This window comes from Vanacampus margaritifer, chromosome 10, assembly GCF_051991255.1.
Source record: "Vanacampus margaritifer isolate UIUO_Vmar chromosome 10, RoL_Vmar_1.0, whole genome shotgun sequence".
In the NCBI taxonomy this organism is placed as follows: Eukaryota; Metazoa; Chordata; class Actinopteri; order Syngnathiformes; family Syngnathidae; genus Vanacampus; species Vanacampus margaritifer.
Genome location: NC_135441.1, coordinates 15,023,602 through 15,044,106, shown reverse-complemented (window position 1 = coordinate 15,044,106; position 20,505 = coordinate 15,023,602). Strand labels below are relative to the sequence as shown.

At 40.9% G+C, this 20,505-nt stretch overlaps 1 protein-coding gene across 2 annotated transcripts; it reads right to left on the bottom strand.

Annotated features, from left to right (window-relative positions):
• Positions 1-257: 257 nt before the first annotated feature.
• LOC144059583 (serine/threonine-protein phosphatase 2A 55 kDa regulatory subunit B gamma isoform) lies at positions 258-20,243 on the bottom strand. Of its 2 annotated transcripts, XM_077578763.1 has the most exons (11): positions 20,028-20,243; positions 19,416-19,762; positions 15,617-15,773; positions 10,323-10,420; positions 9,883-10,048; positions 8,547-8,659; positions 7,916-8,093; positions 7,199-7,363; positions 5,901-6,070; positions 4,095-4,186; positions 258-2,372 (listed from the first exon to the last, which is right to left on the bottom strand). In XM_077578763.1, exons 3-11 carry the CDS (start codon positions 15,696-15,698, stop codon positions 2,075-2,077), a joined length of 1,362 nt encoding a protein of 453 aa, XP_077434889.1. In that variant the 5' UTR covers positions 15,699-15,773; positions 19,416-19,762; positions 20,028-20,243; the 3' UTR covers positions 258-2,074. The 2 variants fall into 2 exon arrangements, with proteins under 2 accessions (XP_077434889.1, XP_077434890.1); XM_077578764.1 differs by lacking the exon at positions 15,617-15,773 and having other exon boundaries at positions 20,028-20,241.
• Between the last annotated feature and the right edge of the window lie 262 nt (positions 20,244-20,505).

Sequence of the window (20,505 nt, the reverse complement as noted above, 5' to 3'; positions counted from 1 at the left end):
ATTCATTTAGAAACGCGGAGCTTTATAAGGAATCGAATAGCCCTTATTTAAATTTGATAAACTCATGAAAAACAGAATTGTTTTGTATTTTTGTTGTTTTGTTTACTGGACTATTTGCATGTTTAACCGTAAAGAATGGGTTAATAAAGTTATATTACTATAGGATATTTTGATGAAGTACTGTGTAACAACAGTAGGTGGCGTATTAGCCCGCAGTAACGCCGAAACAAACCCACCTGAGCGTATATAACAATGGATGCAATTGTTGAAATCTTTATTCCAAAAAAAAAACAATTCCTCATTCCTGCCTGTTTGACAGGTTTGTCATCAACGTACATGAGCACAAAAATATGCAAAAATTGACATTAGTTTGGTCAGCACATGGAGAAAACGGGATTTTTTTTTTGTATTCAAAAAGTGAAATAAAAGAATAAATTGTTCTCCAAAAATAAACAATTCTGCACATTAGCAAAGTAATCAGTGAGGAAGGCTGAAGAGATAAAAAGTAGCATCTCTCTGCTGTCGCTTTGGAGGCAATCATCTTGTATTGAGTCCACAGTCACTTTATGGATTTGGGGGGGGGGGGGGGGGGACTCACAAATGCCTGAAAAGAGGGTTGATACATACAGACACCATTTAGGCCCTTATTTTCTTTTACAGTATAACAATAACCCAAAACATTTGTATTAGCTCTCCTTTGCACTGGGTGGATTCCCGTACAGCTTCATTCCAACTGGTACATGTAAGCGTATGAGCCGAACATCAGTAAACATGCGTTAGCATCCACAGACGCAAAGGTAAAGAGAGTTCGGTCATCAGTGGTTTCTTCGTGCTGTAAGCATTTTGTACAGCCGGGTCTAAATGATTAAGAAGGCAGCCAAGTCAGTTAGTCAGTCTACAGTAGGCTAAATCCGTTTGACATGCAGCATATTCTTGCTTAATTGCTGATTTAAAAAACAAAACAATAAAAGTTGTTGTTTTTTTGTTGTTGCTATTTTGTATTAAAGTAGCACAAAATGCAGCCACAGACCAGAAGCAGAACGTGTGAGATCTGCAAACATGTGGAGGAGATAACTTGTGTGCGTCCACACGTGAAGCTACACATCTGCTTCTGTCTGAAGGAATGTGAGTCTCTCCTGAACCGGAGAGATCTTGGATCAAGAGGGACGTTTCATCACCATCATCGTGTTGTCATTGTCGTCAGAATTACATCATTACAGAGAAGGGACAAAAAACAACAATGGAGGAGATGGTTTTAAATCAACTCATTCACTGCCATTGACGGCAATAGACGCCATAAATTCATTTGAACTATTTTTATTAGTTTAAAATTTGTTTCCACTTTTGTTAACAAGTGTATGAAAACCTAGATTTTTTTTTGTAAATTTAGAACAGATGTAAAATTTAGTAAAGTTGTAAAGTCATGCGAATAATTACAATTAAAAAAATTCATCACCTGACACCCCTAATTTTAATAATCTTTTCTTAAAAAAAATAAAAATAATTGTAATTATTTTTTTCAAATTTTTAATAATCTTTATTTAAAAAAAGAAAAGATTATTCAAAATTAGGGGCGTCAGGCGATTACCATTTTTAATCGTAATTAATCGCATGACTTCACGAGTTAACTCGACAATTAATCACAAATGTTATAGCTGTTCTAATACAATAAAAAAAAATCGAGGTTTTCATACTCTTGTTAAGAAAAGTGGGAAAAAAATGTTAAACTTAAAGAAATAGTTCAAATGAATTTTTGACGTCTATAGCCGTCAATGGCCATGAATGAGTTAAACACCTGTAACATCAATGCCCCATTTATTATAACTGGTGCTGGTAGCCACAAGGGTTTTGAGTTGGAATACAGAATGTCCATGGCTATAAATAGAGGAGGATGAGGTGGAAAAAGAAGGACATGTAAACATCTCTCCAGTCTGAGGTTTCTCTTCTTAATCCCATCATGGCCTCCTTGAGGTCCTTCCACTCGTCCGTCTGAGGTTGATGAGGAGTTGAGCGTGTTTGTGTGAAGTATCCTGCCCATCCGCGCATACGATGGCGTACATTCTACCCTTGCTGCTCACGAATGCATCTCCGAGTTGAGTTTGTCTTGAAAGATGTACAAGTTGTTGGTGGCGGCGATGGCGATGATGTTCTCCGCCGGGTGCCAGGCCGTGTGGAGGATCTTCTTGGTGAAGTCCAGGCTGTCCACGCTGATGTCGTCCTTGCGCCGCTTGCCCCCGGCGGCGCACACTCTGCGCGGCTTGAGCACGGCTCGGGGTTTGCTGCTCTCCCGGGATGCTTCTAAGGTCACGTCGCGCTTGGTGTTGCGGTCGAACATGCGGAAGAAGTTGTTGTAGGCTCCGGTCATGATCACGCTACACACACGAGAGGAGTGGAGGGATCCGGTTATAGGCAGAAAACTCATTGTAGTGGGGAATGATGATGTAGTGGTTCATGGAGATGAATTTCATGGAGGTGGTTTGTGATCAGTTCTTACTTGGTGTTCCATGAATGGGAAATTGGGGGAGGTTGTTTCAGCCTGAACGTTCAAATGTCAGTGATTGGTCCACTAATTTTGATGTAACAGATTAATGGCATTTCCATTCATTTCAATGGATAACGATGATTTGAGATATGCATTTTTAGTTATCAGCGTGGTCATTGAACAAATTGAACTCAGATCGTAAAGCAACACTATTGTGAATAAATTAGCCTTGTCAACCGGCTTAATTGAAATCAATGTAAAGGATTAAATAGTATGTGCATCATAACTTAATTAATTGCGGCTTTTTCTGGTGTACACGACTTCTGCTCTGTATGCCATGCAGACACAAAGAAGAGTTTCACAACTACTGTGACTCAGTAAGCTCCAGTAATAGTTGTGTTCCATGGAGGATAAAGAATATATGCCTGTGAGTTAGTTTTTTTTAGAGCCTATATTCATTTGCAGTAAAAGAGAAAATATTAGCGTCAAAATTTAATAAATAAATAAATAAATAACTATGTTGAAATGCCATTAAACATGTTTGTTTAATTTTTTTTTTTTTTGAATTTTCAACACTTTGAAGGTTTGTCTTTTGATTTTAATATAAAAAAATCGACAGCTTCCCGGGTCATCACCATGTGTTAAAGGAAATTAAAAACAAAGCAAGTAAATAGCTCCCTAAAGTTTTTTGCTGTAAATAAAGTTTTCCCAAATTTCAACATACACACAAAAAAAAAAAATCCGAGCATTCCCAGTGTCAGCATCATCTTTCATAAAGTAAAGGGGAAATTTAAATAAATACATAATTAAAAGTTCCCAGTATCTCACTGAGCAACAAATGCATGCCAATGTAGCCAATTTTGGGGGTTTCGTCAGGGTTCGTAAAAGGTTTTAAAAGATCTTTGCAGACAATAAAAAATGGTCTGAACATGTTCAAAATGTCTTTGGAGCAAGTAAAAACTGTGAACATCTTACAAATCCTGATGAAAACCCCAAATTCGCTACGTTCGCAAGCATTCACCACTCAGTGAGATGCCAGCTTTATCGGCCTTCAGATTCATAAAAAGGAAGATGCCGATATTTGTCAAAATGCCAAATATCGGCAATGATTATCCTTACGGTGAGAATTGTTATATTATGTTTAAATCATGTGTTGTTTGACCATTTGTATTCAAATAATAGTTGCTTAAAGGGTTCTAACACTGTGGCGCCAATGCTATTCGTTAACCTGTTTAACTATATGTGCTAGCATTAGCATAGCGGACTTTAAGGTAAAATTACGGGGTTATTTTAACACATGTGATTCTCTTTGTTTCATGTTTAGTTTGACAGTCAACTTTTTTTTTTTAATGGTTAACTGTCTGCCAAACAGTGCACGTATCTCAAATTTTGCTCATAAGTCAAAGCAAAAAAAAATAATTAAGAGTTAGCCAAAGATGGACAGTTGAGTCTTCTGTACGCCACCTGCCCAGTAAGGTTAATAATTCTCTTTCATAAACATTTACAATACAACTAGTGAAAAAAAATTCTGGACCTTTCTTGTGGTACACATTTTTTAAACAAAAGCAGTGAATGCGCTTTGGCTATGGGTTCATAAAAAGAAAAGACAGACCTGTCCGAGCCGTTCCAGGCGCACTCAAACTTGTCGAAGATGCAGTCGTTTTCATAAAGGGAGCACAACTTGCTGCGGAGGTAATCGTGAACCTGGAGGGGCGGAGCACACCAATCAAAAAAATGAACGCACATCTGCTTTACGTGGCTGCAGGTAAACTAAACATAGATGATGAACTGGAGGACACACACACAGAGGAAACACATGAACCGTGCACAGTTGTAACACTAAACCTCCCCCCAAGGCATCGCTAATGAGACTGCGCTCAGCAATATGAGGTACCGGGAGTACATTTTAATCTAAAACGTCATTAACGTCTGGCTATTATCACACACCAAGGCCACGGTAATCGAGACACACGCCGCGCACGTTTACTAATAATTCTCTACCCCCCCCCCCCCCCTTGTGTGTTTTCATGCAACCTGCCTGTGTCAGCAGTGTGTGCGGGTTTGAAATGTACACCTTTTCTCCTGCCACTATGCTCTGCGCTGAGCCATCTTTCCTCATTCTACATCCAGTCAGCAGTCAGTCATCACCCCGAGCTGAGGTTGCATTGTTGCTGTACGTCAAACCCGGTGACACTTTTGTCCCATAGGGTCTCTTTCTATGGTGAGGGTTACTGTGCCATGTAGGTTTGAAATGATATTCATATGTATGAATGTTCCATTATTTAAAGTACAGTGCCTTACTCGATTCATCTTTTCTGCTACATCCTAAAAGTCTTCCTCTCACTTCCTCACCTTGCCCCCCCCAGCACTCTTTCCCCTCCCTCTTCCTCCACTGTGCTGCATTGCAGATCTAGGTGTCAGGCACTGGGTGAAGTATCCCTTCTTCCTGTTAATCTTCACAAGACTGTAAATAGCTCCTCGTCGTCCTTACGTGCCCCCCCCTACACTCAGACATGGAGAGCTGTGACCACACATTATTATTATTATTTATATTTTTCATTTTGTAATGCGACAGATATATGACGTGTTGCACGTGTTTTAGTTTCACACTTAACTGGCCACTTTGAAATTCTTGATGCGACACGCAGTATGTTCGAGAAAAACACCTTTGCAGGAGCAAGTAGAGAGAGATGTGATGAGCCTTGTATGACCAGTAGAACATCACAGGCAACAAAAAAAAAAAAAAGAGCGTGGGCCAGCTCTTGACTACAAACTCCAAGTCAAGCTGACGTATTTGAAGAAGGCACTGTAAGTGCTGCAGCAAAATTGATTACAGTGCATTCATATTTAAAAAATAATTAATTAAATCATTTTGATGGCACATTACATAATCCAAACACAGGAGGAAAGACAGTTTACACTACAACTGTATTAAAGTGTATAAAATATGCCCATGTGCAAATTTCTGCTTTTTCTTTTCTCCAAAAATTGCACAGTATTTCTAAACTGGACCGTCATTGAAAAGTTTGCACGTCACAGACAATCCCAACATGACAATGGGTTTTTGATTGCGATGTTTTTGTAATTGCAAATTTTATATCCAAAGCCTGAAAAGGAAGACAAGATCGACTACTATTCCTACCATAAGTTTTGGTTGCTTCTGTTGTTGTTGTTTTTGGTCCTGGTGCCGGGTCATTGATTGTTTGTTGTCCTATAAGCCCATTATATTGCATACATGACACAATAATGAAAAAAACTTCTATATCAATGTCAATGTGACACCTGCGGCACACCCGAAAAAATAAAAAAAATTGCAATGGAACAACATTTCTGCATAAAATAAATTCCTTGACCAAAGTATAGTCCACCTTGTCCCCTTTCATTGGAGTCAAACATGAAGAAAAAATATTAAGTCTACCTGGTAGGTCTCCAGGGGCTTGCTCTCCATGTTGAGGTCCCACACTTTGGCAGTCAGGTAATCTCTGGTGAGCAGGTAGCGCCCGCTGTGGCTAAACTTGACGTCAGACACAGAGGAGATGATCTCGGAGAAGAAGGAGCGAGCGCTGGGGTCCTCCGGCTCCTCAAACACTGGAGGCGAGGCAAACATGACAAACCTGATAAATGTGCGCACGGTCACACTGCATAATTGAGACAAATTGATGGACACAGGTGACAATAAGCAACAGACTATGATTAAATTGATCCTTGAATACTTTTGTCCAAAGAGCAGCAAATTACAACATTGAATTACGGTGCTTAACACATACTACTAGACCAACTGTCAGAAAAATGAAAATAAATAATCCATCCAAACACTCTTTGGACCAAAAACACACATTTTCAAACTCACTTCATCTGTTTTATACCAAAATTTGAAACGGATAACTGGGCTACTCAGATAATCTGAAATTAAAAGTAGGGGTGTCAGGTGATTAAAACTTTTAATAGTAATTAATCGCATGACTTCAATAGTTAACTCATGATTAATTGCAAATTTTTTATCTGATCCAAATGTACAATAAACTAAAGATGTTATACTCTTGTTAACTTAAAAGTGGGAAAAATGTTAAATACAAAATATGGCTGCATTTTTTAGTCTTTGATACAGTAATTTCATAATAATTTATAACATTAAGTTAAAATTAAAAAGCTGTACTGTACTGTAAAAAAGGTGTGATATTGATTTGTGTTGAGGTCATTTTTCTGCCACTAGATGGCATAATTGCATTTGTAAGCTCAGAGCATTTTTCTTTTCATATTAAGAGTCATCTCATCTTTAACAAGAAGTACCTTGTGAAATTCTGCTCATTCACTCACGCTTGACAACAGTTTCCACAAATATATTATTATGAAATAAAAAAATATATTATTATCAAATTTATTACTGCAAAATTTTGATACAGACCTGTCTGCTGGGTTGATTAGAATTCCCCCAGTACAGGCTTTCCAAGTAAGGGGCGGTTAATAATTGTCGTTATTTAAAAAAAAAAAATCTACTCAAAATTAACGCACTAATTTTGACACCCCTACTATTTGTTAATGTTGTGTTTGGGCATTTGTCAAACACTTTCTCAACTGGAGGGGGAGCCCAGGAGCAAAAGTAAAACTGTTGTTCCGTACTGCTACTTTACATTATTTGCTTTGTCCTTCACAAGCGACTGTACTTCATCTGACATTTTTAGGACACCAGTAGAGCATCTCAGCAGGTTTACTCACATTTGGAGTGTCGGTCGCACAGCGCCGCCTCCCTCATGTCACAGAGGCGCAGGGTGCCTTTGCTGCTGCTGTACACAAACAGGTTACAGTGGTGGGGGTGAAACTCCGCCGCTGTGATCACCTCTGTCAGATCCTCCATGTTGGCTGGCTTGATGTCCACAATGTCTGAGAGAAAAGGCGGCATTGCTCAAGGAAACAACAGTCGGCTTAGCGGGACTGATTTTGCACTTTCTTCCATTAATCCGTTGAATTTATTCAATAAATGAGTCCCTGGGAAACTAATTAGAAATCCACTCAAGTCCATAATAAATACAAGCAGTGTAAGTATTATGTAAATGGAGAAGCAAGAAACCCCACATAAATCTTTAAAATCATTACAAGAGAAAAAAAGCAAAAGCTATATAAATATAGATTGTGAGAAAATGCATTTGACAGTCAGATCATTTGTAATATAATAAATCCAGTCTGGGTCAGGAATGTGGCAATACCGTAACCTATTGAGCTGCAATAAAGCTCAGAAAAGGTCTGAAATATTTATGCAGGCTTTGAATTATTCATTACGATACATTTTCACTCCCCAAGAATAATAATCCCCTCCCCCAATAGTGTTTCTTTGTGCAGCAAAGTGGCACTCATTGCATGTACATTAGTTTGCCGCATATTGCGCACGATTTACGCGGTGTCTGTTTGCCTCCGCAAGAAGTCAACAAAGGATACTGAAGCTGCGGTCGGTGATGTCCAGATGCCAAAGGTTTATCCTCAGGTCATCGGCCGACATGTAGGTTTCATGGTCGGAGTTGACCGAGATGGAGTTGACGTGATAGGTGTGGGCGTTGGCGAACACCCGCCGCGGGCTCACCTCCACCATTAAGTCCATGGGCTTCAAAACAGGCACCTAAAAAACCAGGAGGGAGGCATTCGCTATCAGAGGTGACATATTAGGAGACGACAAATGGTATCAATACAGACAGTAGATTCCATTTAAGCTATTTTATTGTATTGTAAATTAATATTTAACCGTCTGCCTCCATTGGCATTAATAATTCATGCTAGTGCCCAAATTCATTTGTTTGATGGCGCAATGGAGTTGCAGTGCTAAGCTTGATGGAGAAAAGCTCATTTGGCTGCTTTTCTATTACCACACAATTCGTGTGTTGTTGTTCTACACCACCACACAATCATTCCCATGACAAGTTAATGCGACAAGAAAGATTTGACTAATTCACACAGATGTCACACTGCTGTTCGCTGAATATTTGTTTGCACACTTTCTGTTCTCATACACACCCTTTGTATCAGTTACCCACATCTGCATGAGCAAAGGTGAACAACACACAAACAGACTTACCTGTAGGGAGGTAACAGTGGAAATGTCCTTGATGCGACCTTCCTCATCTTTCAGGTTGTATCCCTCCGGACGTTTGTCTCGTTCACTCACCTTCCACAGCTTAATGGTTTTATCTGGTAGATGAAACAGAAAAGTATGATTCATGATGAGCTTCTATTTTTCTGTGCCTGTTTATGTATTCAAATGTATGTATATAACTCAATTTTTTTTTTATTCAGTCTTTATTTATACATCTCCACTCATATCTATTTTAGTTGCTTTTGTAAAGGGGGGTGGAAACTTCTGTGTGGGTGAGAATGAGATACATTTTATGAACTTACACACACACATATATATATATATATATATATATATATATATATATATATATATATATAGGTGCATTTCTTCCATAGTAAATAAAACATTTACTTTGCTATTTACATGTGTGTCTGACTTAATTAAATGGGTGCTGCTCATCTAGGAACAACATTATTGATTACGGTAATTGCCCTGTCAAATGTAACCAGTGTGGCACAAGTTTACTTTTCACACAATTCACACATTTTCTTCACTTGTATTACATGTGTTAACTTGTCGCTCTTTCATCTCTTTGACGATGTTGTTCAGCAAGCTATTTGGCCGAACAGGTTAGGTATCATACTTTTCAGACTTAATCTTTAGGCTAGCACGAACTGTCAGCCGTCTCGGTATCTCACGTATCTCCGTGCCTCTTTTTGCTTAACGAGCTGCCGACAAGTGAAAAAGCTTGCGGCCATTCTTTCCCTCTTCTGAATGCAAACACAAGATTTGGGGACAAAGGCGTCATACACAACAGAACACCGTGGCTGCAGAGTAGACGCACAGACTACTGTTATAAATTGGAGGGGGAAAATGCCAATCTTTTTCAGATAATACCAATCAGCTGAAAAGGACACGATGGGCCCAAATTTCCGATCATGTGATCAGATCAGGGCAACTCTATTTTACATCAATCAATAAATATCAATACTGCGCTATTCTGATCTAAAAGATGAAGATTCATCCAAGAAAGCCCACATTCTAATTCAATAGAAAAATGGCACACAGCAAAAATAATCCCCTTGCACAACCAAACAAATCTCTTTATCTAAGGGAAAATCTACTTAGGTTTTGTAACTCTGATTCGAATGTAACCTTAATACCATTTATCCCTCTAATGCTCTTCACTTCGTCACATCCACTGGGGCACTGACCTCAGATATTGTCTACTGGAGTTAAACGTCTCAGGGAAAATCGTTTTCAAACTGGAGTGATGCGATATCCAGACAATTACTAACTTGTTTTCACTGCCACCTGATTTAATGGCAAAACTCACCATTAGTGGAGAGGAGGAAGTGTGCCGCGTTCTGCTGAGGCAGCCATCGGATCTTATTGATCTTCTCCTCAATCTCCAGACTCTTAAGGTAGTCAAACTCGGGCTCATGGCTCTGGAAAGTGCTGTAGACGTTGTACTCTCCCTGGGAGAACAGCTCAGTTTTGCTCTGTGGACAGAAAAAAAGCGGTTGATGTGTGTAAAAACAAAGAAGGGAGGCATTTTATTGGTCAAACAGCATGTGTAACACCACTGAAATCCATCTTGAAGAAGCATGTAGTGTCGACTTTGCAAAACTATAATGACGCACGCTCACACACAGCAGGAGCATCATCTATTTCGCAAACTAGACTCTGCCTGGAGGGCGAGCAGGCTTCAGCCATCACTCCACATGCGGATAAGGTGAAACTACTCTAATTGTGTGCGTACTATGGTGTGTCTACCTCGGGTTCTCGTTGAAAGATGACCACTCTGCCTCCCTTGTCCCCAGTGGCCAGCAGCTCTCCCGTGTGGTTGAACTCAACAGTGGAGATGATGTCAGCTGCGCGGGGACAGAAAGAGAGACAATGATGAAGGGAGGGGGGGAAGGGACAGTGAGTGGCTCATTGGGGGTGTTGCATGGAGCACAAGAAAATGATTCATCAGTTGAGCATACACAACCAATTTGTCCACATCAAAATTTACCCAAATACACACACAAGGCACAAATTTGCGTCATTATGATTCACACATTGAAACGCTGAAGCCCACAAGAGTAGCGTCACTTGAGTAATCATCATAAGCGCACTTAAAAAATAAATAAATTACAATGTTCTCTTTGTCACAACAATGAGCTGAAGAGCGTTTGGAATCATCCTTCACTCAAACTGGATAGTTTGACGTGTTCATTTGTATATTTTTGTCAATGTCTCCACTTGGCATTTAGAGACTTTTACAGAGTTGTTTTAATATGCAGAATATGTAGTCAGTTGTTGATTGAGACACCTGAGGCTTAAATATGTTTTTATCTTGCCTATATGGGTGGCTGTTTTCTGTTAAAGCGGGGCTATACACATTTTGTAATGCTTAATAGACTCATTGGAAAGGATGACAAACTAGGAAAAGGAGAGTTTTGCAGAAAAAAAAAGTGCCCTTAACAGACTTTTGGCCTTGTTTTCTGACGGTTTTAAGCAGATTTTTGAATGCCCAAATTTAGAAAACTGCAAAGTCAGGCTGATGACAGAAGCAAAAGACGAGCCCATTTCCACATACAGCACTAGTATGTGCGTCTGCCCCCACTTTGTTATTTTTGTGTAATTTTAACTAGGGATAGGCGAGGTACTGATATCAGGGCTGTTTTATGATCAAGAACTAGAAATTAGAAGAATAGAAATTTGCCATTGATTTCAAGCAATTTCAAGGACAAATGCTATATTGAGATGAATAGGTCTTTCTTTTTAAAAAACGCTCTTGAACATAACATTTGAAGTGAGAAACTCCGCCTATTTTCGTGTTCTGTGAAAGAAAGCAATGCCATGTCATTAACATGAATTCAAATGGCTTCTCCTAGAGTAATAAAAAAGAGAAGAAAAAAAATAAGCACAAAGCTACCAAATAATCCAACAATGTATTTAAATAGGTCACAGCTGAGCTTTCCGTGCCTTCAACAAAGGAGTCCAGAGTTTTGACAGAAAAGAAAGCTGTCCTCAAAAAGCTGTGGTTGTAATAAAAGCAAAGCGCAGAGGGAGCATTTATTGAGAGTGTTGAGATTCAAAGCTGAAGCGCTGCCAATTTTTTGGGCGGCCTTGACTGAGACTGAATTTATGATGAGGGCAAGCATTGGTTCTCTGCCTTTGCATCTCCAGACACAAGCGCCACACCGCCTTGCTTCTGACACTCTCACACGCCACTACCTGGGGGTTACGTCTCCTTCTACATTAGACAGTGCACTGATTGTCATTTTCTCCACATTCCACTCCTTTCTCATCTTTGTGGTCGTCTCTCCATATTCAAGCCTGACTCTCATCCCTCCCCCACAGCACTCCGCAGCCCGGCGGTACACTCACTGGTGGTGGTGGTGATGCTGGCAGTGGTGAAATGGGAAAGATGGAGAGGGAAGAAGGGCTTGGGCGGAGGTGGCGGAGGAAGGGGGTGGGCGGGGAAGGCGGGGGGGTGTCCTCCAATGAGCAGGGTTGCCTTGGTAACAGGCTGAGCCAACGAGTACTCGACACGGTTAGCCGTGTATGGCATTCTGGCGGAGGAGGAAGTGGGATTAAATCAATCCAGGAAGAAGGGGCGTGGTGAAATCATTGAGCCACTTCGGTTTCGCCCACAAACAAATTAATTAATTCCAGGAGACAGACAAACTTATTGCAGCTAATTATTAGCATGCTGGCTGTGAATGTGCCTGTGTGTAAGAGCCAGACAACCGTGTCTCCACAGACAGAAGAGCTCAGCTCAGCAAAAACTGCAAGAACAGCACAAATTGTAGCAGCATAAAATATGCAGCACACATTCTTCTCATCGTCCCTTGTTTGACAAACCTCTCTGTGAGCGTCTTTCCAGCTTATAACCTCATTCATCTCTCTAACTTTTGAACTGTCAAGGTGCAGAAAAGACAAGTGCTTCACCATAAACTGTGTGCGTGAGTGCGTACGCGCGTTATGGTCTATGCATATCTGCAAGGTTATCAGTACTGTGGATGTGTGTGCTGTTGCAAGCAAGCTGTGTCGGCCTCCCACAGACAGTCATTTGCATCAGCAGGCAATTCTGACTCACCACCATACTGCTGTGTCCACACATGCAACACAACACTCAAACAGGATTGAAACCAAAAGCATGGAAGCAAATTCATCAGTTAGCCTGTATTGTGAAATTTGGCAAAGTCTGAACAATGTTCCCCAGCTATGTTGGTCATGGTAACACCTAACTCGGCCATACTTTAATCGCAGATCTTTATGTGGAATGTATATAAAAAGTCTACACACCCCTGTGCCACTGACAGCGTTTTGTGACTAAAAACAACAACAGCAACAACACTAAACCATTTCAAAACTTATTCTACCATTAATGCCTACAGTACAACCTTTACAACTCAACTGGATTTTTCTTTCATTTCTTTTCAAGCGGGGCTGTAAAAATAAGCAGCTGAAATACAGTAGTTGCAACGGACACAATTTGAAGTGTCTCTGATGAACGCCCTAAAGTTCAGATGCTCCAGTAGGCTTTTCCTGATATCTGCCTTTCTTTATATCAGACACTGAAAGTTTTATGCCAACACTAACTGGTATTTGGAATATAAATCATAATTCCCTCCACCTCGTCTAAGGCCCCAGATCCAGCTAAAGAAAACAGAAAAAGTTTGATACGGTTGTAACCCCAATACTTCACTGTTATGGTGTTTCTTTTGGTGATGAGTAGCGGTGGCACAATTCTCCAAATCCTCAATTCGATTTGTCTTTTTCAATTTTAGAGTTACACTTTGATTCGATTCTAGATTTATTTTTGTTGCTTTTCTTTACAGTACAGAGGCCTATGCCATTTTTAGACTAGTCTATGATTATTGGTTTTAGTTATTACATTTTGTATAGTAAATATCATTACATAAGTTCAGTCCATTTATGATTTCAAAAGATGGGCTGCATACAAGTGAGGCAATTTCCATTATTCTTGTGTAATGTATCACATCAGGCACTGATAGCAGTGTTGTGTTTGTGCCAAATATACATTTTGGAATTACGGCCAAATAGTTGGGTTCATTGAACAATAAGAAAATCTCCCAAATGTGGGAAAATGCGTATAATAAAACCTGCTCTAAAAACAAACAAATCTTAAAAACAAAATTTAAAATGAAATAAAAACCATTATGAAAAACTTTTATAACCCTTGTGAGAGGTGTTAGACATTATTAACATTTTTAATTCTTTATTTCATTTATTAACCATGTTGAAATGTTTTATAGATGTGAAGTAGGTAAAATAGTGTTGAACTCAGTATAATTTGACCTTAACCTAAGCTGGTACACATTGTTTGGTCTAAAAATTCCTTCTCAGTGTTTGCGCACACACATTCTCTTCGTGGGAGCGTATTCTGCTTCGGGGGAGCGCACACACCCACACACACACACACCACTGACTCTGTACGCATCATCACTCACGGCCACTCTAGATTTTGTTTTGGGAAAAGTATCCTGAGAGTATATTTTGTCTAAAAAGAATGAACACAGGTGCAGTCTGTGTACGAAAATAATATTATGTAACATATTGTGTGAGAACCAATCTGTTCTACTCATTCTTAGTAGGAGGAGAAGGGGCGTTTTACTTCCAAAACTCGATACTATAAAATGCCCCCTTTCTCAAGGGAGGGGGCACATGGGCACTTTTTAAATTCCACCTTTTACGTGATGTAAATTGTTGCCGTGACCGGAGAATTCTCTGTTTAATAAATCATCCTTGCAAGGTGTTTTTTCTTACAAGAAATCTGTCTTCAAGTTTTTGGAACACGCAAAAGAGGACAAATAATTAGCCTCTTTCAGAGGTTAAACTTTTTTTTCTTTTTCTTTTTTAAGGTCTCTCTCGTTAGAGAATTTTCACCTATTGTGGGTGTGACTGGAATGCTACCCCGTAATAAAAGTAGGCTCACTATAGTCCTCATGAGGAGGACTATTAAGAAAAGAAAATCAATGGGGAAAAGAGTGGGTGTTGGAGGTGGAATAAGGGGGGGAATTCATTTTTTATGAGAAGAGATACAATGGGGACAGGGAGGGGAGCAGACTTCCCACTGTCCCAATTACGGATATGTCAGCTTTGGGAAAACATCGACCATTAAAGCCCAGCCAAAAACACACACTCCTTAAAAGCCAGGACAAGACGCCGCTCAGCAGGAAATGTTTGTGTGTGTCGGCTAGTATGTGTGTGCAGCATGTGCACCCGGTATGTATCACCAAGTGTATGTGTGCACCACTGTGTGTACTTAAATTACTCAGTAGAGGGAAAAAAAAGAGATAAACGGGCTGGGAAGAGGAGGGGAATGACTGTCTGAGGTTAAATTGATCCCTGCCCTGCAGTTTAGGAGTTACCTGGGAAAAAACAGCACGTTTGTGTGTTGGAAAAGCAGATTAATGGAAAGAAGTGATTCTGGGATGGCACAGCATGGGATTTTAGACACAGAGGAACAGAGCTGGTGTGAGCCTAATGGTCATTGACACAAACAATTAGAAGCAGCATGCTAGAAAAACAACTCTAATTTTGCTAAGACAATTTGGACTGCTGTGCTAAAATTAGTCATGAACAAAAATACTGCAGATTCGTCAGACAAAAGATTTGGAGCCAAGGGATTTGCACCCAGTTTAGCACCCAATGATATTGAAAAGTGTGATTAAGTGTCGACATAAATACTTAAATGTAATCCTGTGCATCTTTGACTTGGGGCGAGGAAGCCTGAAAAAACCCGATAATGAGCTTCTTCTGGTCAAGCTATTTAAGGAAATCAATCACACACACGCACACATTTGCACGTCACACAGTCTGGGATAAAAAAAATAAATAACATAGCTGGTACAGAAATAGTGGCACACAAATGGACTGATGCAGACTGACAAAATGAGGTATGAAATATTTGCGACGTTCAGACTCAGACAGAATAATCCCACCGACAAACACACACCCTTGCATGTCTCAGACTCAGGTCATGTGACGCGGCTGTTAAGGCGTACTGTACATGTGACCACTGGGGAGATAAGAGGATAGAGCACACACACCTTCAGTATAAGAGGCAAACGGCTCAGGCTCCAGAGAAAGGGTAGTGATGTCGGAGCACAGCACCTGGATGGGGCTCAACATCCTGGGGGAGGATTCCAGGGTGGAGAGGGGTGGACGGGATGGGCGGAGCTCTTCAGGCTATAGCCAGGAGCAGCCCTGCAACAGGAGCAAGGATGGAGGAAGAAGAGGTGGGTTTTCAAAGGGGAAGGTCAGAAGGAAGTGGGGAGTGGTTAAGGTGGGGTATGGGTTACTACCACGTTTTGGCCATGAGTACTCACCAAATAGTTCAGAGAGGTGACGTATTCATGAGCATACTACTGTATATCTATGACATGTGCTTTGGGGTGAGGTTTTGCCAGGAGAAGAAGTCATGCAGGGTACACACATACAGTACATAGAGCTAAATGAACATCAGTGAAGTTCATTTGTCAAGGGAGACCCCGTCTTAAATACCAGGAAAATACGGTTTATTTTCCACCGTAATTCCTCAAATGTTGGCCTCTGCTTTAATAGATTCCAATTTGCAATGAAATACTGGGTGCAACTCTGATCAAAAAGATGACTCATCCTCATGTTGTATGTAACAACCTCTTATTTTTATAACTGTATTTGATATAACCATGAGTAGAAGTCATCAAGAAGAACACAGCGGTGGTGTAGCTATTTGTACAAATATAATTGATTTGCTGATAGTAAATGATCTCACTCCATTGAAATAACACTTACAGTATGTGTATAACAATAATAATAACAATAATAGTACAAAATGTATTGTACTAAATAGTTTAATTAATATTCAATGAAGAAAAAATATATATAAAAATTCATTTATAAAATTACATTGATTTCCTTTTTAATACATGCCTTACCTCTAAAGACCTGCGGCTCTCTGCAATTGAGTAAATAAATAAATAAATAAATAAATAAATGAGTTTGATGCATATATTGAACACCAGCTAAGGCACATTTCTTGAATCAAATATTTCCACTTATACATATAATTCAAATTCTTGCCTTTCGTTGTGATATGAACTGCTGAAAAGCATTAATTTTTCAACCAAAACATTTTTTCACAATAATATGCTCTATAGAGCCCCACTAGTCTAAATACAGTATTCTGATTAAAATTGTTTGTGGAATATGAGTTAAGCAACAAAATCCATCCATTTTTATCAATTCCATGGGACGGCTATTTTATCACTTGCTATCAACTGAAAATTACATCACAGTTGCTCAGGGCTCAGGTAACGTCCAATCATGGTGCATCAGTTTTTTTTTTGACGCTCAGTTTGGCTGTTACCTGATCCCTGAGCAGCTGTGATGTAATTTTCAGTCGACAACATGTGGCAAAATGGCCGCCCCTTGTGATGGATAAAAACTGGTGGATTTTGCTGCTTAACATTAATCAGAAAGCGGTGTCTAGACTAGTGGGGGGTACATAGAACATATTACTGTAATGAACATTTTTATGTTGCCATCCCCCTTTAATTTTCATATGACTTAGCACTTGAAATCCACTAAAATGTTTTGGCTGTTAGATGAGCTCATTTAGGTGCAACGTTGTGTTAATGGGCTGATCCAACAGTTCAACAACTAAGACAAGCGTACAATCGTGAGCCTTTTAAAGAAATTAATCATAAATAAGTTATTCCCAAAACCCCGGGGAAATAGCAGAAGGCAAGGCACAATATTTGGATGAGAAATATTTCATGAGTATTAAAAAGCAAAGCCTCATCCATCCCTGGAGACAATTCTACTCCAGTTAGAGCTTTGTGTAACAAAGGGAGCTAGTGAAGAGCGAAAAGGGAATAAAAGAGAAAAGGTAGAAGAGATGGTGAGAAGTGGGGAGGGGAGGAATTGTGAATTGTGGAGGGAGGTTAAGCACCCCTCCTTTGTAGATTTTGAAGGCCATGGAACTCCCCGTGGAAAGGTCTTGGGATATACTTTTATATATTCACATGAACGCGCGCACACACACATTCATGCAACCTGAGTGAACAAAGACACATTGGATGTTCTCACAAACAGGCACGAATATAAGAATGCCACACAGGCAAAAGGTGGAAATCAATGGTCATACACACACACACCCACACACATTTAGAACCACTCACACACATCTCATTCCATCTGCCTTCAGCACTAACATACAACCTTTCAGCAATGTTGGCTAATTATTTGGCAGACGCGCCACTTCAGCAATGCTGCAATACGCTTTGGAGAATGCTGGGGAATGGGGAGAGAGGCGGGCAGAGGAAAACGTGGAAGAAGGGGAGCTGACATGGAATTAAGAGGCAGGGAATGAATCATTTTGTTCATATTTGTGACAGAAGCTAACCGAGTGGTTGTCAGACATTAATTCTTGTCCTGCAACTATCTGTCAGCAGGCGACGGGTAATGTGTTGCACTCTCATCTCTGTCTGCGATTTGTGTGTGTTCATGTGTGTGTGTGTGGCCACCATGCTGAGAGCTCATCAGTAATTCGACCGGAATAGTGCCTGTCTGAGGGGCGGAGAATAATTAATCCTGCCATTATTGGTGGGCGGAGCCAACCTGTCAGTCATACCAGCCAAGCATGAAAAGCAGCATGTTTTTATCACAGACTGTTGCTATGGCAATAATGCATGCTTGCTGGTGACTTCCTGCAGCTTTGTAGCCTCTCGGACAAAGGCAGTATTACGAAGGAAATGTGTCAAAGAAAAGGTCAAAAGCCGGAAAAAACCTGCTAGAAAACACAACGGGGGCCTCGCGTCAAAAATGAACACCTTCAACAGGCTGCGCTGCAGGTCTCCTCTGACTAATGCTGACTGAAGGTAATTATTTCACAGCACAGACTCGGAACACTCAATTCAAGTGACAGGGAGGGAATATCCATCATAAAAGTGAGATTAGCATTGTAATTGTGGTTAACAGAAGGTGCGGGGGAGCAGAAAACAAAGTGAAATTGTTTGTGTGCACAGCTGGACTGGCTGTAATATTCCCTCTGCTTCAAATTTGATATGCTATCTATTCAATTTGACACCCTGTTTTATTACATTGGGGAGGAGATGGTGCACTTGTGTCTCACAGAGGCGATGTTAGAGACTAGGGGCTCTTTCGTAGACCGCACACATTCGCTCGGACGCAAAAACTAGCTCATCTTGATTATCGTACAGGTGCAAGCCTCACTTTAGCCTGTTTGGGAATTTGGCAGACCAAGCTACGCAATGCAAAGTTTTTTTTCTTTTCTTTTACATGCCATTGGAGCACCTAACAATTAGGTTTCTGAAAGTAAAGACTCATCTTTAGACCAGCTACAAGCAGGTCTAAATTGTGGCGCAGGTGGTTATGCGACAGATTCTGAGCAAGTTGGCCCGTTTCTAACCGCGCGCATCTACAAAATTACCAAAAGAAAGAAAACTCCACCAGTGTGCTAGACTTGTGCTCAGCACAAAAAATAGGGCTCTAGGTCTGCAGTTACAAAAACAAACATGCAGGGCTGATCAATTCTTTCCTGCAGTGCATTACACAACACAAGAGGGCAGTTACAAAAGCTTAAAAAACAAGGACTGAAAAAAGAAGAGTACAATCAAATAAGGAGAGGAAGACTTGCCAAGACAGTTCAATTCTGTAAATTAGAGAGAGGCTGTTACTACTTTTTGCCGCCCTGTCAGCACTTCATCGATCAACACAGATTAAGAGAACGATTACGGGGCAGTCGAGCTCTTCTTAGTAAACACTTGTACATACACTCTATAAGTCGCAGCATGTTTAAACATACTGTAGCTGTCACACACAATCACTCTCCGGTCTGCTTACCTTCAGTCACATAGTTGTGGTCGGGGAGGAAGCCGCGGTGGTTGAGTGTCGGGGTGGCGTCAGTGTCTTCGCCCATCGGCGGGGCTTGCGGGAGCGCCCGTCCTGGGGGGGCAGCGTGGCGGAGGTGGCGGTGCTGAGGGTGGCAGAGCGGTATCGGAGGGGGTGGTGGGGAATCCGGCCAGCGCAGCGCCCATTACTGCTGCTCGCCGACGCCTCGTCAGCACAGAGCCGCAGTCATCCTACAGCTGATGATGGGGGGGGGGGGGGGGCAAGCCGGTGTGAGAGTGGACCTGTCCCAATGGTTGTGCGAGGGTCCTAACACAAGTAAGTGGGGGTCAGATGTAAACCTGTAAGGGGTGAGAGAATGTGGAAGTTTTTATAATTTCATATTATAGAAAGCAAAAACGTCATTTAAGACAACAGCCTGGCAATAAACACATATATAGAGGACGTATAAACAGAAATAATCAAGCATAGTCTATTCACGTATGGTTAATCCAGAAGAGGGTGTGGGGGAAGGGGAGTGTTGGATGAGCCGATGGTGTCTCCGCAGTGCTGATGCTTCTGCAGTAAACTCACAAGCCTGGACACACACACCACAAACACACCCACCTGGCACTTATCTGCACTAGGAGCTGGAAACTCTTGGAAGATCCTCCAGAAAAAAGAAAAATAAATGTCACTCCTTTCACATTAGCTTATAACAATCCCTGAATTGTCTGCTCGTCAAGGATGAGGAAAACCTGCTGGTGCTGCTGCAGTCTGCACTCTCGTATGCATGAGGCAGAGTGAAAGGTAGAGAGAGAGAGGGAGGGAGGGAAGGAGAGAAAGTGACTGTGTTGTAGGGTGATGCATCAGACCGGGCCACGCCCACTTTGCAGCACAGCCAATCATGACAAAGACGGGATCATGCCTGACCACTGAGCACAGGTTACTAAAGACCACAAATAGGAGTGCGCAGCGGAAGGGACTGTCTTTAAGGGGGAATTAACAAGAGATAAGGCAGATAAATGAGTGTCACCACACAGACTCGTCGTCACCTGGAGACACGATAGCACAGAGATAATTGCCACCTCCATATCTTAAAAAA

What these genes read in the sequence shown, in the direction of transcription:
- LOC144059583 (XM_077578763.1), bottom strand. Translation starts at nt 15,698, where the DNA reads ATGTTGAGCCCCATCCAGGTGCTGTGCTCCGACATCACTACCCTTTCT. An exon ending in GTTTGCCTCTTATACTGAAG is followed by an intron (nt 10,421 to 15,616) that starts GTGTGTGTGCTC and finishes GTCCCCGCGCAG; the next exon opens with CTGACATCATCTCCACTGTT. An exon ending in GTGCGACCGACACTCCAAAT is followed by an intron (nt 6,071 to 7,198) that starts GTGAGTAAACCT and finishes CCTCGCCTCCAG; the next exon opens with TGTTTGAGGAGCCGGAGGAC.